The sequence below is a fragment of the Armigeres subalbatus genome, chromosome 2, assembly GCF_024139115.2.
Source record: "Armigeres subalbatus isolate Guangzhou_Male chromosome 2, GZ_Asu_2, whole genome shotgun sequence".
NCBI lineage: Eukaryota > Metazoa > Arthropoda > Insecta > Diptera > Culicidae > Armigeres > Armigeres subalbatus.
Window position 1 is genome coordinate 308,971,846 of NC_085140.1, and position 20,336 is coordinate 308,992,181.

A 20,336-nucleotide genomic window follows, 5' to 3' on the forward strand; every position below is an offset into this window, starting at 1 on the left:
GAGATGGGTAGATGGCTGTACTCAATTCGCCAACAGGTGTCGAGGCGGCCATGGTTCAAAAAATTGAATTTTCGAACCATGTGTCGTCTAATCTATCTATCTATCTATCTATCTATCTATCTTCTTCTTCTATCTATCTATCTATCTATCTTCTATCTTCTATCTTCTATCTTCTATCTTCTATCTTCTTCTTCTATCTATCTATCTATCTTCTATCTTCTATCTTATCTTATATTCTTATATATATATATATATATATATATATAAAACTCAATGTTTGTATGTTTGTATGTATGTTTGTATGTATGTTCCAGCATAACTTCGGAACGCATTGACCGATTTTAACCAAATTTGGAACACACATTCTTTATCTTAAGGAGACGACGATAGGGGGGTTATGGATGCTGTTCGGGAAAGGGGGAGGGTGTGGGGGGGGGGGGGTATTGCTTAGTCATCGATCAACTCAGTGTACTTTCTGAACTCCTTGGCCGATCTCAACCAAATTTGGAACACACATTCTTTATCTTAAGGAGACGACGACAGGGGGGTTATGCATGCTGTTCGGAAAAGGGGAGGTTGTGGGGGAGGGTATTGCTTAGTCATCCATCAACTCAGTGTACCTTTTGAACCCCTTGACCGATTTCAACCAAATTTGGGACACACATTCTTTATCTTAAGGAGATAACGAGTGGGGGGTTATGGATGCTGTTTGGGAAAGGGGGAGGGGGTGGGGGAGGGGTTATTGCTTAGTCATCCATCAACTCAGTGTACCTTTTGAACCCCTTGACCGATCTCAACCAAATTTGGAACACTCATTCTTTATCTTAAGGAGACGACGATAGGGGGCTTATGTATGCTGTTCGGAAAAGGGGGAGGGGTTGGTGGAGGGGTATTGCTTAGTCATCCATCAACTCAGTGTACCTTCCGAACCCCTTGACCGATTTCAACCAAATTTGGGACACACATTCTTTATCTTAAGGAGACAATGAGTGGGGGTTATGAATGCTGTTTGGAAAAGGGGAGGGTGTGGGGGGAGGGGTATTGCTTAGTCATCCATCAACTCAGTGTACCTTCTGAACCCCTTGGCCGATCTCAACCAAATTTGGGACACACATTCTTTATCTTAAAGAGACGACGATAGGGGGGTTATGGATGCTGTTCGAAAAAAGGGGGGGGTGGGGGGGGAGGGGTATTGCTTAGTCATCCATCAACTCAGTGTACCTTCTGAACCCCTTGACCGATTTCAACCAAATTTGGGGCACACATTCTTTATCTTAAGGAGATAACGAGTGGGGGGTTATGGATGCTGTTTGGAAAAGGGGAGGGTGTGGGGGGAGGGGTATTGCTTAGTCATCCATCAACTCAGTGTACCTTCTGAACCCCTTGGCCGATCTCAACCAAATTTGGAACACTCATTCTTTATCTTAAGGAGACGACGATAGGGGGCTTATGGATGCTGTTCGGTAAAGGGGGAGGGTGTGGGGGAGGGGTATTGCTTAGTCATCAATCAACTCAGTGTACCTTCTGAACCCCTTGGCCGATCTCAAACAAATTTGGGACTCACATTCTTTATCTTAAGGAGACGACGATAGGGGGGTTATGGATGCTGTTCGAAAAAAGAGGAGGGTGAGGGGGAGGGGTATTGCTTAGTCATCCATCAACTCAGTGTACCTTCTGAACCCCTTGACCGATTTCAACCAAATTTGGGACACACATTCTTTATCTTAAGGAGACAATGAGTGGGGGTTATGAATGCTGTTTGGAAAAGGGGAGGTGTGGGGAGGGTATTGCTTAGTGATCCATCAACTCAGTGTACCTTTTGAACCCCTTGACCGATCTCAACCAAATTTGGGACACACATTCTTTATCGTAAGGAGACGACGATAGGGGGGTTATGGATGCTGTTCGGTAAAGAGGGAGGGTGTGGGGGAGGGGTATTGCTTAGTCATCCATCAACTCAGTGTACCTTCTGAGCCCCTTGACCGATTTCAACCAAATTTGGGACACACATTCTTTATCTTAAGGAGACAATGAGTGGGGGTTATGAATGCTGTTTGGAAAAGGGGGAGGGGTATTGCTTAGTCATCCATCAACTCAGTGTACCTTCTGAACCCCTTGGCCGATCTCAACCAAATTTGGAACACTCATTCTTTATCTTAAGGAGACGACGATAGGGGGCTTATGGATGCTGTTCGGTAAAGGGGGAGGGTGTGGGGAAGGGGTATTGCTTAGTCATTAATAAACTCAGTGTACCTTCTGAACCCCTTGGCCGATCTCAACCAAATTTGGGACACACATTCTTTATCTTAAGGAGACGACGATAGGGGGGTTATGGATGCTGTTCGAAAAAAGAGGAGGGTGAGGGGGGAGGGGTATTGCTTAGTCATCCATCAACTCAGTGTACCTTCTGAACCCCTTGACCGATTTCAACCAAATTTGGGATACACATTCTTTATCTTAAGGAGACGACGAAGGGGGGGGGGTTGGATGCTGTTCGGAAAAGGGGGAGGGTGGGGGGTATTCCTTAGTCATCCATCAATTCAGTGTACCTTCTGAACCCCTTGGCCGATCTCAACCAAATTTGGAACACCCATTCTTTACCTTAAGGAGACGACGATAGGGGGGTTATGGATGCTGTTCAGAAAAGGGGGAGGGGTATTGCTTAGTCATCGATCAACTCAATGTACCTTCTGAACCCCTTGGCCAATTTCAACCAAATTTGGAACACCCATTCTTTATCTTAAGGAGACGACGATAGGGGGGCTAGGGATGCTTTTTGAAAAAGGGGGAGGGTAAGTAGGGAGGGCAATTGCTAAGTTATCGATCAACTCAGTGTAACTTCTAAACCCCTCAGCCGATATCAACCAAATTTGGAACACACATTCTTTATCTTAAGGAGACGACGATAGGGAGATTAAGCATGCTCTTGGGAAATAAGAGATGGTATGTGGGGAGGGGTATTGTTTAGCAATCGATCAACAAATCGATCGATCAAACGATTTTAGTGGATATTGGTAGGTCTGTTTAAAATGGGGAGGTTGTGAGAGAGAGGTATTGTTTAGTTGGCGATCTATTCAGCATAACTTCTGAACCCATTTCCGATGTTCACCAAATTTGGAACCCATATTTTCTGTCTAAGAAAGACTACATCAGACTGGGTAGGACTGTCATAGCTGAACGAGAGAGAATATATTTATTAAACGAACAGTTTAGTATACTTTTATATCGCATGAGTGAATTCAAACCAAATATTTAAACACGTGTTGTTTACCCAAATGAAACTATTTTAGAGAGGCTTGGAGGAGTTTTTGAAATGCGGGATGGTGTTGGGGTTGGGTATTGTTTAGAAAACGACTTAATTTAAAATCCTTCTTACTTAGTTCATCCGAGGTTCTTTGACATTGTACAATGCTCCGAAAACTATTCCTCAAAAATAGCAAATCCTCGACAATAACATTTCCCTGAAAATGACATATCCCTGAATGAAGCAGGCCATTAACATAACACTATTTGGCCTAAGGTCATTCGACATGAAGTGAGTTTGGGATAATACTGAAAAGCATCAGAAACATCTGTCATAGAAAGCATGCATTTGCTGGGTATAAAGCAATGATAATTATTACCCTTCATCGGAATCATAGTTTGCTCAGTGAAAAGCAATGAATAATGTGTTTCCTTCTGGATGGTGGATGTGATTTCTCCTTTAAAAGTAGGCATTTTCCCGGAATAAGGCGATGGTGGGTGTGATCCCTTCTTTAAAAATATGCGTTTGCCCGGAATAAGACATCGGTGGATGTTTTCCCTTCTTTTGAAATAGACGTTTGCCCGGAATAAGGCTATTCAAACCCCCTTCTTCAAAATCAGTCAATATTTCCGAAAGCCTTCTTTTAATCAAATGATGAAGTATCAACAAGTAAACACAATTACCCTGTTAATCAATTGGTTTTATTATTCTTCGATTGTGAAAAAAAAACTGCGAACCAAACTGGCAACTCCGAGCAAGGCCGGGTACATAAAGCTAGTGTCCAATAACTACACTTTAAATGCACATATTTTTCGAGTAGGGCTATCAGAAGGCAATCTCTGTGTTTGCGGCGCAGATTATCAAGACATTGACCATGTCGCGTGGGCGTGCGAGGAAGGCAGCCAAAGCCTATTAGGAAAGTGTTGGCGGGTCTTGATCTCGAATACATGTCCCTTGTCCACCAATTTTAGAAAGTTGCTGATGTTAGACTGTAATCGTCGTCCACCCGTCCCTTTAGCTGTCGTAATCCCTTAAGAATGTCTTCCTCTTGTTGTGCACCGGTAAACCCCATTCGTATGTCGTCCTCTCGTTGCTGTCTCCCAAAAACATTTGTCTCGTTACAGAAACCCATTCGGCCGAAAGCCATTTGGCCGAAAGCCACTAGGCCGAAAGTTGTTTGGCCGAATATACCATTTGGCAGAATGGGTCATTCATTTGGCCGAAAGGGTCGTTTGGTTATAGTGAGAAGAAAAAAATGAAGAAAGAGAAGTAAGACGTCTCACTTTCCACTTCTCTTTTCTGATTTCTTACTTCTCATTGTGAAAAGTGAGTAGTGAGACGTCTCACTACTCACTTTTCACAGTGAGAAGCGAGAAATGACGAGTGTGAAGTGAGATGTATCAATACTCACTTTGCGCTTCTCACTTTTTACAGCGAGAAGTGATAAAAACGTCTCACTTCTTACTCCTCATTTCTCACTTCTCACTGTGAAAAGTGAGTAGTGCGAAGTGATAAGTGAGACGTCTCACTACTCACTTTGCGCTTCTCACTTTTTACAGCGTGAAGTTATGAATGAAGAGTGAGAAGTGAGACGTCTCACTTCTCACTTATCGATGTAAAAAGTGGGTAGTAAGACGTCTCTCACCCAACTTCTCACTACTCACTTTTTACATCGAGAAGTAATAAATGAGGAGTGAGAAGTGAGACGTCTCACTTCTCACTCCTCATTTATCACTTCACGCTGTAAAAGGTGAGAAGCGCGAAGTGAGTAGTGAGACATCTCACTACTAATTTCGCGCTTCTCACTTTTTACAGTGAGAAAAGAAAAATGAAGAGAGAGAAGTAAGACGTCTCTCTTCTCATTGCTAATTCTAACTTTTCAAATAAACTATTCAGCTAAATGTCCTATTCGGCCAAATGACCCTTTCGGTCAAACGACCCTTTCAACCAAATTACCCTTTCGGCCGAATGACCCTTTTGCCCAAATGATCCTTTCGGCTAAATGATCCTTTCGGTCAAATGACCCTTTCGGTAAAACGACCCTTTCGGCCAAATGACCCTTTCGGCCTAATGACCTTTTCGGCCAAACGACCCATTCGGCCAAACGACACATTCGGCCAAACGACCCATTCGGCCAAACGACCCTTTCGGCCCAATGACCCTTTCGGCCAAATGACCCATTCGGCCAAACGGTCCTTTTGGGCACTTATCCTCAACAGGTTGCATTCGACGCTTGTCCTATTACAGTAGACGTTCGATAACTGCAAGTCATTTAACTGCAATGGTTTTTAACTGAAATTCGATAGTTGCAACAGTTTTGCAGTTATCGGACCGCTAAGCTTCAAACTGATGTCAGACTCGATGACAGCTGCATTGCGCTGCACATTTAGATGCACGTTTAATGCATCTGACGTCGATTGACAACCGTTTGACGTCTAGTATGCATTGCAGTTATCGAACGGCATTCGTTAACTGAAAAGTAAACATTTTGCAGTTATCGAACGGCTACTGTATTGCCTATTAAAAATGGGTCACGTCGGACTTTGGGCTCAGAAGCTATGGTCAAAATACACTTACTAAATGTGCGTAAAGGCTATATGTTCGCTCCAAAACAAGGGAGAAATCTGGCCGATTATTTCCTATTGATAATTGGCCAAATCAAAACATGGTATCAAAATAGGTATGATCAAAATTCAAATTTCAAAACATGTTTGGGAAAAATTTATCAATTTTCAATTAAACAATATTTGGCACTGTTTTATTCTCATCCTTTTTCCTTTTTTTTTTCTTTTTTTTTTTTTTTTTGTGGTTAAAATTCAGTTTTATTTTGTCATTATATGTACAGTTTTTACAATTGTAGTTCAGCGTTTTCAAATCAATTTAAATCTAATTGGAACATTAAAGCATCCACATCAATCCTATCGTTACACTCGTTAACAAAGACGATGTACTTCACAAACAAGCGGAGAATTTCCACTCGCGCAGCTCTTCCAATTCCTGGCAAAACAGGTCTCATGAGGTCCTCGAACGACAGTCGCCTCCAACCATTCGTGTAGCCGGCTAGCCTCTGCTGTAGGACCGTCCAGGCCGGGCCGACACGAGTGCAGCTACAGAACTTGTGCTGGAGCGTTTCAGGTACCTGTATGTCACAGTGTTGACAGTTCTCGTCCGCCACCCGTTGCATCACGTGCAGAAGCTTCCGATGTTCGATTTTCCCATTCACCAGCAGGTAAAGTTTGGATCGCTGCGATGAGGAAAGCTCTTTCATCCCAATATTTCGCCACGCGCGTGGCCAGTCAAGCGCTGGACTGTTTCGTTCCACCTTTGGCAGTTCGCTTTGCTGGACGAAGTGCCGGTGGATCAGATCGGCGGAAGGGTTTTGTTGGATATGGTGGGGAATTTGGGATAAGTTTGATAGGATCGATTTTAGGTCAGGATTGTCAATAGACATTGCGGGGCGGGGAATTGCGTGGAATAGAAGGGATTTATAATAAGGAATGGAGTCGATCTCTTTCAAGTGTCTGTTGGTGGCCAGACTACGGCTTTTGCATGCCAAAACATGCAAATTTAAACCGCCGTGCTCCTTCTTGCGTATCAACTGCATAATGGGAACGCGCGCAGCCATTCCTCTCCACAGGAATGTCCCCATCGTTGCTGTTATTTTCGCTGTGTGGACACCAAGCGGAGGCAGTACAGACGAAAGGTACCACAGTCTCGATGTGCCAAACGTGTTCAGCATAATCACCCTCTGGTGAAGAGTTAGTGTGCGCAAGGACTGCAGCCACATTTGCTGTGAAAACTTGCCCGCCAGCGCATCCCAGTTGAGTGTAGTCATCAGCCTAATCGAGTTGGCGAAGGTAACACCCAGAATCTTGACTACGTTGGCTGTTTGCAGCCACTGGGTACAAATTTCGTTGCCTTCGAAAACGCCAACGTTCACTGCAACCGTCTTCCGCAGATTCAATTTTGCGCCGGCGGCAAGCTAAAGCGACGAAATATTTCATTCATCGCTTCTATTTGCCACGATGACGTCACAACCACGCTAATATCGTCGGCGTAGGCAACGAGTAGATCATCCCCACACTTGCTCAAGCCTACACACCAGTGGATGAAGATAGAGTACGAACAGATGCATGGACAACGGGTCGCCTTGCCGCACCGACCGTGTGATCTCAAACGATCGAGAGAGGTGCCCATTGATAAGCAGCCGGGATGTGGACCGACTGGCTATGTTCGAGAGAAGAGAGATGAGTTCCTCGTTGAACCCGAGCGACCGCATGGTTTCGAAGAGGAACGAGTGCCGCACCCGATCGAAGGCGTTCTCCAGATCGAAGCTGATGAGCTTACCGGCGCGACGGTGGTGACGGAGATTGGCGATCCGATCTTTCAGAGCGAGAGTGGCCTGGAAGATGTTTCGCTCTGCGTTTGAACATTTCTGTCCGTTGCTTAGGACGCGGTGGGCCTGCATAATTCGTTCCATCCTGTTTTTCAGGATGCGGGAGAGCAATTTATAATCGCTGTTGAGCAGCGATATGGGCCGGTACGCTTCTTCACCAACACGATGACGCCCTCCACGAAGGCATGGGGGAGATTTCCGTTGAGTGCTTCATTCATAAGCATGTTCAACTCACGGTGGATGACATCGAACATCCGGAGATAAAATTCTCGTGGGATCCCGTCGGCACCGGGGGATCGTTTGGGTGCGCTCGCCCTGATAGCAGACAGAATTTCTGCTGTTTGTATCTCCTCCATGCACGCTTCGTTTAGTGGGTCGTCCGGTGGGATAACACGTTCGCAAGCGAAATCGTCCCCGTTGTTGGCATTGCCGTCATTTTCTGCTGTTTCTTCTGAGTAGAGGCTCGAGAAAAAATCAAACAGATTTGCCTCGATCGCTTGAGGCTCGACGATGATTTCGTCTTCTCCCGTCTGTAACTGCGTGATCGTGGTTTTCTTCCGTCTTCTATCCCCCAATTGGAAGATTGACATTAGCTACCCTGCCACGTGCGTCTCGTTGATGCGCATGAACATGTGGGAGAAATTACGCTGCAGTGCCAACATTTCTCCTTTCAGCCGGTTGATGGTGGTTATGGTTTGTGGCTGCAGATAGTAGCCGTCGTACGCTAGCCGTAGTTGCGCATAAAGGTGCTGGTGCGCGTCGTGGAATTCCTCGAAGACGGTTCGAGATTTCCACTTGAAAAAGGACTTGATTTTTGGCTTAGCGTACGACAGCCACCATTCCATCCACGACCCGTAGTTTCTGCGCTGCCGGGTCCAATATTGCCACTTATATCGGAACTCAGCAACGTTTCCTTCGGTTAGAAGATGCGGTCGAAGAGCCCAGAAACCGCGCCCGGGCTCATGTCCCAGTGGAGGGAGACAGAGTCTGAGCGTTAGCGCTTTGTGGTCTGTAAAACAACAAACGTGCGTGTAGGCGGACTGCAATTTGTCGCGAAGATCGCGGCTCATGTATATCCGATCGAGCTGAGATCGCGCGTTTCGACAGACATATGTAAAGCCGGCATGTACAGCGGTTTTAAGAGACGGACTGGTGTTCGGGCTGGACGAATCGCACGCATGCGGCACGCAATTGATTTTGCCAGCTACGATGACGTTATCGGTGTGGTGGCGGAGATAATAGGCAAACGTGCCATTGAAGAACTCTTCTCTAGCAGCGCGCTGTGCAGTACCGGAGGGAGCGTAGACGTTGCAGATCGTTGTGTCGTGCACTCGCAGCGCGATTAGTCGGCTGTCCAGGCTCTTCTCCACGTGAGTGACATGGATGTGCTCCTTCACCGCAACAGCTGTGCCTCTTCTCGTGTGGTCCACATTCGCGAAAACGACAAAGCCAGGCAAGGAAAGCTGTTCGTTCTCGACTTCCTGCAGACACACGATATCGAGGTTTTGGCTGCTTATGAAGGTTCGGAGTGCGTTCAGTTTTGTGGGGTTCGTGATCGTGCCGATGTTGATGGATGCGAGGTTGTAAGACGTCCACATCCTGCTCGTCGTCACCGTCGTTGCATCGCTGTTTCTTGCCGGGCGGGCGTCCTCGGCTTCGGCTGCTTCTCGTCGATGTGGATGAATCGTCCGTGTCGTTGCCGGCGGTTCGGTCTTTCGCTCGCAACGCGTTTGCTGGCTTTTTGAATATGTCAACCAAGACCACTTCAGCGGTCTGTGGTTGTGTGCGCAACGACGACGACGTGCTGCGCGCGATTTGTGTTTGCAACGGGTTGGGAGACACCGTTCGTGCAATGGGCGCAGTCGGCTGGCTTGCAGTTGGGTTTATTGAGCCAGACGGTTCGGTCTGACTCGACGGCTGTGGCAGCTCGGGGAAAGCCTCCAGCGATGCTGGTGGTGGAGCGACAGAACGCTGACCGACCGGTTTGGCGCTCGGGGGTTTTGCACCGTTCGCCTTCTTCGGTGGTTGTCGTGGCCCAGTTTGCTTCGCCACGTTCGCATAGCTCTTCTGGACTAGCAGCTTTTTGTTCTGGACACACGATATGCCAGTATGCGCTTGCTCTTTGCAGTATTTACAAGAGACGATCTGCCCCTTGTAAACAATGTAGGCCTGCTGTCCATCGATCGTTACCCACGAATCGATGTTTCGATGGACTAGCATTCGGGCCGACCAAATGCCGAGCGGTATCCCACCGAACTCAAACCCTTCTACCCATGTTAACTCTCGCAGCGAAAACACTTCACCGAACGCACTCAAGAAATCCACGATTTTTTCTTCGGGGACGTTTTCTGGCAGGTCGTGTACTTTAACCTCTACACATCCATCTTCCATGGTGACGCGAAGCTTGTATTTTTTCCCGCGTGCTCCACTTCATGCTTCTCGTCATGTTCTTGCACTATTCGTTGTGCGAGCGCCAGGTTGTCAACCTTGACGAACGCACATTGTTCACCTCTGTGGCACTGTAGTCTCAACACTTCTTCTTTCTTCAGGCCGAGTACCGTGCGGCAAAAGCCGTGAACCTTTTCGAATGACGGCTTCACCGGGAAACTCGAATAGTCAATACGAAAAGTATTTTCTCGCCTCATCGCGGATCACTAAAACGCGCGACGCGGCACAGACGGAATCGTACTTTAACCACTGTAAACGATCACTTGACTTTCCAAGAGCGCAATCGGAAATACGTCTGCACGTCTCAGAAGCTGAGCGGTAACTGAACGGCATTCGTTAACTGAAAAGTAAACATTTTGCAGTTATCGAACGGCTACTGTATTGCCTATTAAAAATGGGTCACGTCGGACTTTGGGCTCAGAAGCTATGGTCAAAATACACTTACTAAATGTACGTAAAGGCTATATGTTCGCTCCAAAACAAGGGAGAAATCTGGCCGATTATTTCCTATTGATAATTGGCCAAATCAAAACATGCACGGAAGAAAAAAAGTACCCAAAATTGAGTACTTTTAAACTTACTTTTGAGTTATTTTTTCTCTTCGCTTTCATCCACTCTTTCTTTTGTTGTCAAAAACAAAAGAGCCAAACAATCCAACGATGCCAGTTCAATACGGGAAGCCAATGTTGAGTTTTATTACCTGAGGTCGAAATTGAGTGAATTAAACTTAAATTTGGGTCAATAAATTTTCCGTTGGGTACTTTTTTTAACATGGGAGTAAAGGCAAACTACTTCGACCCTACTTACTCAATTTTGGCTTCCCGTACGGATGTTCGAGGTTGGGTGAATTAAACTCACTATTGGGTAGTTTATTTCTTCCGTGTGGTATCAAAATAGGTATGATCAAAATTCAAATTTCAAAACATGTTTGGGAAAAATTTATCAATTTTCAATTAAACAATATTTGGCACTGTCTTATTCTCATCCTTTTTACTTGCAACAAGTTGCGTTCGGCAAGAAGTTTTACAATGCGTAAAGGACACTGCACGGAAAAAAAACTTTATCTCTTTCGTTCTTCATATATTTTGGCATTTAGTGGCCTTGTTGTTTTTCTTCAATTTCTTTGCAGCGGGAAAGAAACAAAGTAGTCCGTACAGTTCCAAATGTAAAAAATAAGACCCACTCAAAAGTGTGATTTAAGACTTTTATTATATACGAAAATTATTTTAAACTTTTAGTGGAATATATTTACTTGTTTACTTATTATGCATCTCGAGATAAAATAGAATACTGCGGCTTCCTGCTGGTTGCTTCTCAGGTAATCGCTACGGTCACTAAACACAACAGAGTCAATGAAAATCTCACCCACCGAATGCCATGATAAACACTCTCCATGTAGGTATTCAGTGACTCCGGTTGCCTCTCACTAATAAAATCGAACACTGCTGTCATTTCGCGAAAAGCACGTGGTTTTGTTTTGAGCGGAAAAATTCTAAATATGCCAAATATCTTTTAACACGGCGGCCATCTTGACGTTTACCTTCGCAGCCGAGCCTGCGAGTGTAAGATCGCCGCAGCATTCTAGAAAAAGATAAGCCCGACAATACTTCAACTATGCAATCATGGACAGTGCTCAGCTGCACGTCAACAACCACATAGCCTTCGAAGGGCCATCTTCCACCTTATTACTTTCCCTTCTAGTATTAGAATCCCATCCTCGTCGTTACTAGTATATTTCGAACTAGAAGAGAAGCTACGTAGAGCGAAAACAAATGACTTGTTTAGAAAATTATTGAAGTTCTTTTGGCATGTTTTTACCTGTCATAAGTCTAATTTAGCACAAATGATGCATCATTCGTACAAAGAACCACAACTAAGGTAAATTCGATATATGAACCTTTTACATATTCAATGCAAATAAGCCAAAAATACAAATAAAGTATATTAATAGAGTATATTTGCAAAAATATCCACTTTCTAATATTCTTTTCAAACCGTGTCTTCGACTTATTCTTGCTTTGTATCTACAAAATTTTAAATTCGAAAAAAATCATTCGAATAATTTGGGCATCAATTATTGGCACCGGCATAAATTACATATTACCTGTTCTAATCAAATTCAAAGATTCTTCACGCGTTCAAATTCAAATTTATTTATTTCATGAAAGATCAGCTAATGAACACATTTGATTCGATTGTTTCACAGAAATGTTTGAACAACATCGCGACATATAATGCGTAGTTTAGTTGTACCAACAGTGAACAGCATGTTAGGCTGATCGTCCCATTTTGTGCACCCCAGAAAATACATTTCGATTCCAGTTATAACAGCTTGTTCTGTTTGCATAGCTTGTACCGAAGAGCCCCTACGGCAAAGATATGACTGAAAGGATTCTGGCGAATTGAAGATAGCAATGCATCATTTGTGCTACGGCACGGAGGAATCTGCTGAGAAAAGATCGCTGTTTTTTTTTCACTGTAGGACTACGTCTGTATTTTCTATGCCGGCGTACACTTTGCGATTCAATCGAAAATCAGAGACCGTCATACTTTGAACGATAATGTCTCAGTCGTTCTCGATGGTTTTTCATTTTTTTTTTTTGGACCATTCGATCAAGAATAAGTCCATGGTAATTTATATTGTGTTGAAATACTGATTTTCAACTATTTATTATTACAATGTTATGGAAATGCTAATATCATCTTCCAAACTTAGACGTACATGTTCATGATATACAGTCCCATCCCGATTTTGGCAACACCCGTTTTTGTCTACCCCCGATTTTGGCAACACCCGTTTTTGGCAACATTTTCTTCCCGATTTTGGCAACAACTTCGAAAAAATGTTTTTATTACTTTTCAGAGTTACAACCTTTTTATTAATATGTTATAGGATAAACAAAATCAAAAGTGAATATCATTAAGGTTTATATGCGTATTATGGGCTCTGTACGAATAGTGGGCACTTTCACTGAAAAAAATGAATCACCACTCGTATCACCGCTCATTGCAAACAATTTCTATTGAAACTTTTCTGCTTTTCTGCTTTTCTGCACGGCAAATGCTGGGTAAAGCGTACCATTGGTACTTCGCGTACCTGAAGGAATAAAATAGACCCCATCTCGCGGTCCTTAGCCTCTTACCCAGCAACTCCTATCCCTACCTCCCCGCGGTGCTGGCCGGGATACGAGCAACCTTAGGGAAGATCGGGTAACCAACCCCGGTGGGAACTATGGTCGTATGCTGACAGGGAAGGGGGGTTTGCTCCTCTAAGAGGTGCAAATCTTATTGAGCGTCTGTTCTCCATGTCAGGATCGGCTCACAACAGCGTCTGTTCTCCATGTTAGGGGCGGCTGATCATCGTCCGAGTGCCAGCGAGGGACTCTAAGTGAAACTGTGCACCATGGTCCACCGGAAATAAGGAGGAATGGTCCTCCGGAAATTTAGGGGGTTTGGTGTCAGGCCCTGCAAGCCAGCCTTTAAAAAATCATAAGCAACGAACAATCAACAAGAGAGTACGGACCGGAACCATCGGCGAAGACCACTGCGACGAAAAGGGACTAGCGATTGGAAACTCGGTTCGTGGAACTGCAAATCTCTCAACTTCATCGGGAGCACACGCATACTCGCCGATGTGCTCAAGGACCGTGGATTCGGCATCGTAGCGCTGCAGGAGGTTTGTTGGAAGGGATCAATGGTGCGAACGTTTAGAGGTAATCATACCATCTACCAGAGCTGCGGCAACACACACGAGCTGGGAACAGCTTTCATAGTGATGGGCGATATGCAAAGGCGCGTGATCGGGTGGTGGCCGATCAATGAAAGAATGTGCAGGTTGAGGATCAAAGGCCGGTTCTTCAACTTCAGCATAATCAACGTCCATAGCCCACACTCCGGAAGCACTGATGATGATAAGGACGCATTCTACGCGCAGCTGGAACGTGAGTACGACAGCTGCCCAAGACACGACGTCAAAATCATCATAGGAGATTTGAACGCTCAGGTTGGCCAAGAGGAGGAGTTTAGACCGACTATTGGAAAGTTCAGCGCTCACCGGCTGACGAACGAAAACGGCCTACGACTAATTGATTTCGCCGCCTCCAAGAATATGGCCATTCGTAGCACCTACTTCCAACACAGCCTCCCGTATCGGTACACCTGGAGATCACCACTGCAGACAGAATCACAAATCGACCACGTTCTGATTGATGGACGGCACTTCTCCGACATTATCGACGTCAGGACATATCGTGGCGCTAACATCGACTCTGACCACTATCTGGTGATGGTTAAACTGCGCCCAAAACTATCCGTCATCAACAATGTTCGGTACCGACGACCGCCGCGGTACGACCTAGAGCGACTGAAGCAACCTGATGTCGCCACTGCATACGCGCAGCATCTCGAGGCAGCGTTGCCGGAAGAGGGTGAGCTCGATGGGGCCCCTCTTGAGGACTGCTGGAGTACAGTTAAAGCAGCCATTAACGACGCAGCGGAGAACAACGTCGGGTATATGGGTCGAAGTCGACGGAACGATTGGTTCGACGAAGAGTGCAGACAGATTCTGGAGGAGAAGGACGCAGCGCGGGCGGTTGCGCTGCAGCAAGGTACCCGGCAGAACGTGGAACGTTATAGACGGAAGCGGAGACAGCAGACCCGCCTTTTCAGGAGAAGAAACGCCGCCTGGAAGAAGCGGAGTGCGAGGAGATGGAACAGCTGTGCCGTTCTCAAGATACACGCAAGTTCTATCAGAAGCTCAACGCATCCCGCAAAGGCTTCGTGCCGCGAGCCGAAATGTGCCGGGATAAGGATGGGAGCATCTTGACGGACGAACGTGTGGTGATCGAAAGGTGGAAGCAGCACTACGAGGAACATCTGAATGGCGCTGAGAGTACAGGCAGTGAAAGTCAAGGCAGCGGAGGAGATGACTACGTCAGTTCAGCGGACGATGGAAGCCAACCAGCCCCCACCTTGAGGGAAGTTAAGGATGCCATTCAACAGCTAAAGACCAATAAATCAGCTGGTAAGGATGGTATGTGAGCTGAGCTCATCAAGATGGGCCCGGAAAAGCTGGCCACTTGCCTGCACAAACTGATAGTCAGAATCTGGGAAACCGAACAGCTACCGGAGGAGTGGAAGGAAGGGGTTATATGCCCCATCTACAAGAAAGGCGACAAACTGGAGTGTGAGAACTTTCGAGCGATCACCATCCTTAATGCCGCCTACAAAGTGATATCCCAGATCATCTTCCGTCGTCTGTCACCTTTAGTGAACGAGTTCGTGGGAAGTTATCAAGCCGGCTTCGTTGACGGCCGCTCGACAACGGACCAGATCTTTACTGTACGGCAAATCCTTCAAAAATGCCGTGAATACCAGGTCCCAACGCACCATCTGTTCGTTGATTTCAAGGCGGCATACGACAGTATAGACCGCGTAGAGCTATGGAAAATTATGGACGAGAACAGCTTCCCTGGGAAGCTTACCAGACTGATCAAAGCAACGGTGGATGGTGTGCAAAACTGTGTGAAGATTTCGGGCGAACACTCCAGTTCGTTCGAATCGCGCCGGGGACTAAGACAAGGTGATGGACTTTCGTGCCTGTTGTTCAACATTGCGCTAGAAGGTGTCATGCGGAGAGCCGGGTGTAACAGCCGGGGTACGATTTTCAACAGATCCAGTCAATTTATTTGCTTCGCGGATGACATGGACATTGTCGGCCGAACATTTGCAAAGGTGGCAGAACTGTACACCCGCCTGAAACGTGAAGCAACAAAAGTTGGACTGGTGGTGAATGCGTCAAAGACAAAGTACATGCTTGTGGGCGGAACCGAGCGCGACAGGGCCCGCCTGGGAAGCAGTGTTACGATAGACGGGGATACCTTCGAGGTGGTCGAGGAATTCGTCTACCTCGGATCCTTGCTAACGGCTGACAACAACGTTAGTCGTGAAATACGAAGGCGCATCATCTGTGGAAGTCGGGCCTACTACGGGCTCCAGAAGAAACTGCGGTCGAAAAAGATTCGCCACCGCACCAAATGTGTCATGTACAAGACGTTAATAAGACCGGTAGTCCTCTACGGACATGAAACATGGACAATGCTCGAGGAGGACTTGCAAGCACCCCGGGGATTCGAGAGACGGGGGCTTAGGACCATCTTTGGCGGTGTGCAAGAAGACGGTGTGTGGCGGCGAAGAATGAACCATGAGCTCGCCCAACTCTACGGCGAACCCAGTATCCAGAAGGTGGCTAAAGCCGGAAGGGTACGATGGGCAGGACATGTTGCAAGAATGCCGGACAGCAACCCTGCAAAGATGGTGTTCGCTTCCGATCCGGCAGGTACGAGACGGCGTGGAGCGCAGCGAGCGAGATGGGCAGACCAGGTGCAGAACGACTTGGCGAGCGTGGGGCGTATCCGAGGATGGAGAGATGCGGCCTCGAACCGTGCATTGTGGCGTCAAATTGTTGATTCAGTGTTATCTGTTTAGATGTTAACTAAATAAATGAATGAATGCTCTTTTTATTCACGTTTTCCATGTCCCTATTCACACTACTCTAATCTAACCAGCCCACCGTAGAATGTCGTATTTTTTGGCATTTTCACTGATTTTGTCGTCGACAAGCTGACTTACACCGTTGTACATAGTACAACATCTATTAGGCAGAGCCCGCTGTTTACATCAACCGATACTTCATAAGTGATCCAGGAGCAAGCGAGCCCCAGTAGATTTAATTGCTAGTGCGATTTTCTATATGCGCTATATCTCGCGCTATATAGCCATCAAGTCGTTATGCTCATTACACGCAAAAAAAAAGCGTTCGCGAATTCGTGAACTAACGAGTTCACGGTGTATTTTTTGGGAACAACAGTTACGGATTCGAGAATACAATCACGTTTTCTGGAACGTTCTGGAAAACGTGACTGGTGTTCCCAAATTCATGAATTAAATCACGGTTTATTTTTGCTGGTTCACAAGTTCGGGAACTCTTTTTTTTGCGTGTATGTGCCTCTTTTCTGATATCAGTCGAGAAACTGTCATTTTATCATTTTTTCAGTCTTTCTGCTGCATTCACGTATAGACAATAAGCAATAATTGTATTTCGAAGAGTCTTATTGTTTTAAATTGACGAAAATTTGTCTATCAGAATACTATGAGCTTTTCCAGTTTCCTGATGTGTCAATTGCATAACGAGCCTTTTGATTCCAGCATGTTCTCCAACAGTTCGACAGTAACGCTTTGCTTCCCTCTTCTGTCTGATGTAGGATTCTTCCATCTTTTCAAAGTTATAATAATGAGAGTAGTGCATGGAAAAGTGGAGTGCGATGACCTGCAGTGAGCACATTGTGCTCATGGATCAATCATCGCCGCCTAAAATATTCCTGGGTTGAGTGCTAGGAGACCGACTAGTGCAAAGGGATTTGGTTTTACACAATTTGGATACTCTTGACCAATGTGCAGAATGCAGATTTCTATTACCATTTTCTAAAACAATGGAATGTCTTAGGCCTTACGTTCATTTTTTCCATAATGTCAGCGAAAGTTTTGAAAGAACTTTACTCTTAATCACACCGACTACAAGAAAGTTTTCCTCCATCAAAATCCATTATATAAGAATTCGAAATTTGTAGCACATTTAGTCATTTTGTACCCGTCGGATCGCTATTTGATTTATATAGTGAATTATGAAATTTTCATCAGCATTTTTGGTGGACTAAAATTTATATGAGATGTCAGATTGAAGTCAGCACTTCAATGAACTACAGTCGCGATTCGCTGGTTGGGCCACGACCTCGGCTCAACTAACGAATTCGTCTTTTTAGTTGGGTCAACTGAAAGCCATTTAAACACGTGTATTTCGACTTGAACATCACAAATGATGTCCAGTGATGCCCAATCCCGTTTTCCGTGTTTACATTGAATTTTGACGTACGGTTGCTTTTTAGTTGGGCCAGAACCCAGCGGAGGCCCAACTAAAAAGTGACCAAGTATTAAAATCCCAACCAGCGAATCCCGACTATACAATAAAAACATTTCCACAAATTCCGGTGTTGAACTTAATCTAGAATTAAAAAAAACACCTTAATAAAGAATTAAAAAAAAAAAACACAATTTTTAGTAAGGACGTGGCCGACGCTATTGTTAATTTCTAATATTATTTATTATTAAATTTGTATTATGAACTTGGCTAATTAGTTACATTATCGTTTGATTACCATTCTTGAAGCTTTTTTCAAATCTGTTTGAACTACATTCTCCTAGTTATGAATAATTCCGCAAAAATGTCAATTATGATGTACGTGCATCACTTAAACACACTCCACATACTTTGTAGTACATATTCTAAATATTTAGAATCAATCATGAAAACAAAAAAAATTGAAATTTTGTATGAAATTTTTTTCCCGTTTTTGGCAACATCCCCATTTTGGCAACATTAAAATCCGGTCGTGTTGCCAAAATCGGGAAGGGACTGTAATTAGAAAGGCGCTTTGTGAAAATAAAATCGAATATTTTCAGAACCACCATTGGAAGGCGAAAAAGGATGAGCCGACGTAAAATTTCTCAACACAACCGTGACTAATGAAAATGATGAAGCATTTTTTTTGCATCGATGGCGCATGCTGCGATTTTGTGGTAAATCTTGGAGTGCCGTTGTCGACAGCAGCAGCAGCTCTCAAGTGATGTCCTCTCGCATCATTCGGACTATCGCTTGGTTTCTGTTATAGATTGCAAAGACGCATGGTTTAGGGTAAATCGTAAATCAGTTCTTTTCAGAACCACAATTCAATAAAAGAAAACATGATGTTACATAACTGTGATTCTTTAAAAACAAAATCACAGTAAAAATTACAACAATGCATATAGTAGTACAGAAAATCAAATCAATTGCTTAAATCAATGTAGAATGCGGTGCTACAATATTTAACATTTAAAAAGCAAAACTGCCGATCCCAAGCAACGCAGGATCCGATCTGCTAGTGACCAATCCATTACATACAGTTGCGCAGTCCTACGTCACCTTGGCGTACAATCCCACAGCACGGTGGCTAAAATCGTGTATTTGGAGGTATTCAGCCTTATGATCAATTCCCCCAAAAGTGAGATGAAAAATTTATTTTTCCCACTTTACAACATGCAAGGTATATGTCTTCGCGAGAATTGTAGCAAAAGTTCTCCTGAAAAACTTTGTCGAAGACACCAAGTTCGTAATTTAATTACTTTTGAAGATTTATTGCTTTTTATGCCAAGAAGCTTTGAACATGTTCGACGTAATAAGCATACAAGTAAATGGAGACGCATGGTGCATTGGTGCATCAACTACTTGTGATGCGAGTTTGGCTTTGCATAGTAAGGAATGGTTTTTTTATGATCCTTTCATTCGCTTACAACTCTACAGTTCATGCTTTAGTTTAAAGTTCATCACTTCTTCTTTGTTGTGCGTATGAGATTGCCTGCCACAGCTTGCCCGTTGGCGAGTTGCAGTTAAATCAAATATGACTAAAAATCCAATAAAACTGTTATAACTTTTTTATTTTTCAAGTTTTCAAGTCGCAATAGCCACCAAACGGTGTATTTTAATATTATTTTAAACTTTATAGAACTTACTAAAAACGTTAAAATTAAAATGGAAAAGATATGATGAAAAAAACTTTTTTAATGGGTGGTTCACTTAGGGGGTGGGACTTAAAGTCCGTTCGCCTTGACAAAGCACCCTGTTCCCGAAAGAAGGTGTTCGGGGGTCCTATATTTGATGATAAAGCCCGACATCCTTCAAGAAGCAGAACAGAACTGCCGTTCTGGCTTCATGGCTGCCTGGGATCCCTTAAAGTTCCCTAAGGAATTCGTATTTAGGGCATCCACAAATGAAATGCTCCACGCTGTTTCTGACTCCACACAGATCACATTGAGGTCGGAAAGGGCCTCCACCAAAGTTGAGGGAGACCCTTGAATGTCCGGTCCGTAACCCCGACATGATCTCCTGCTCTTTCTGGGAGTCAGTTCCCTCCATTGATCTTCCTCAGAAATAGTATGTGGTTGCTACTTCAAATCCGCGCCCAGTCCTGGCCGACGACACTTTTTGTCCATTTTTTAACGTCGGTCAGCGGGACGGAGCGGGTGTAGGGAAGACCTTCGTGCCCAACGCTTGCTAGGGCATCGGCTTCTACGTTTCCCCTGATGCCACAATGGCCGGGGATCCAGGCGAAACTGGTGTCTGGTGCCATACCTGTAAGGATTCCTTGGATCCAC

The 20,336-nt window shown here is 44.8% G+C and overlaps 1 protein-coding gene across 1 annotated transcript; it reads right to left on the reverse strand.

The window, feature by feature from the left end:
• Positions 1 to 6,119: 6,119 nt before the first annotated feature.
• LOC134209851 (uncharacterized) lies at positions 6,120 to 8,230 on the reverse strand. Its single transcript, XM_062685873.1, has 3 exons — positions 7,803 to 8,230; positions 7,347 to 7,725; positions 6,120 to 7,226 (listed from the first exon to the last, which is right to left on the reverse strand). Exons 1-3 carry the CDS (start codon positions 8,228 to 8,230, stop codon positions 6,120 to 6,122), a joined length of 1,914 nt encoding a protein of 637 aa, XP_062541857.1.
• Between the last annotated feature and the right edge of the window lie 12,106 nt (positions 8,231 to 20,336).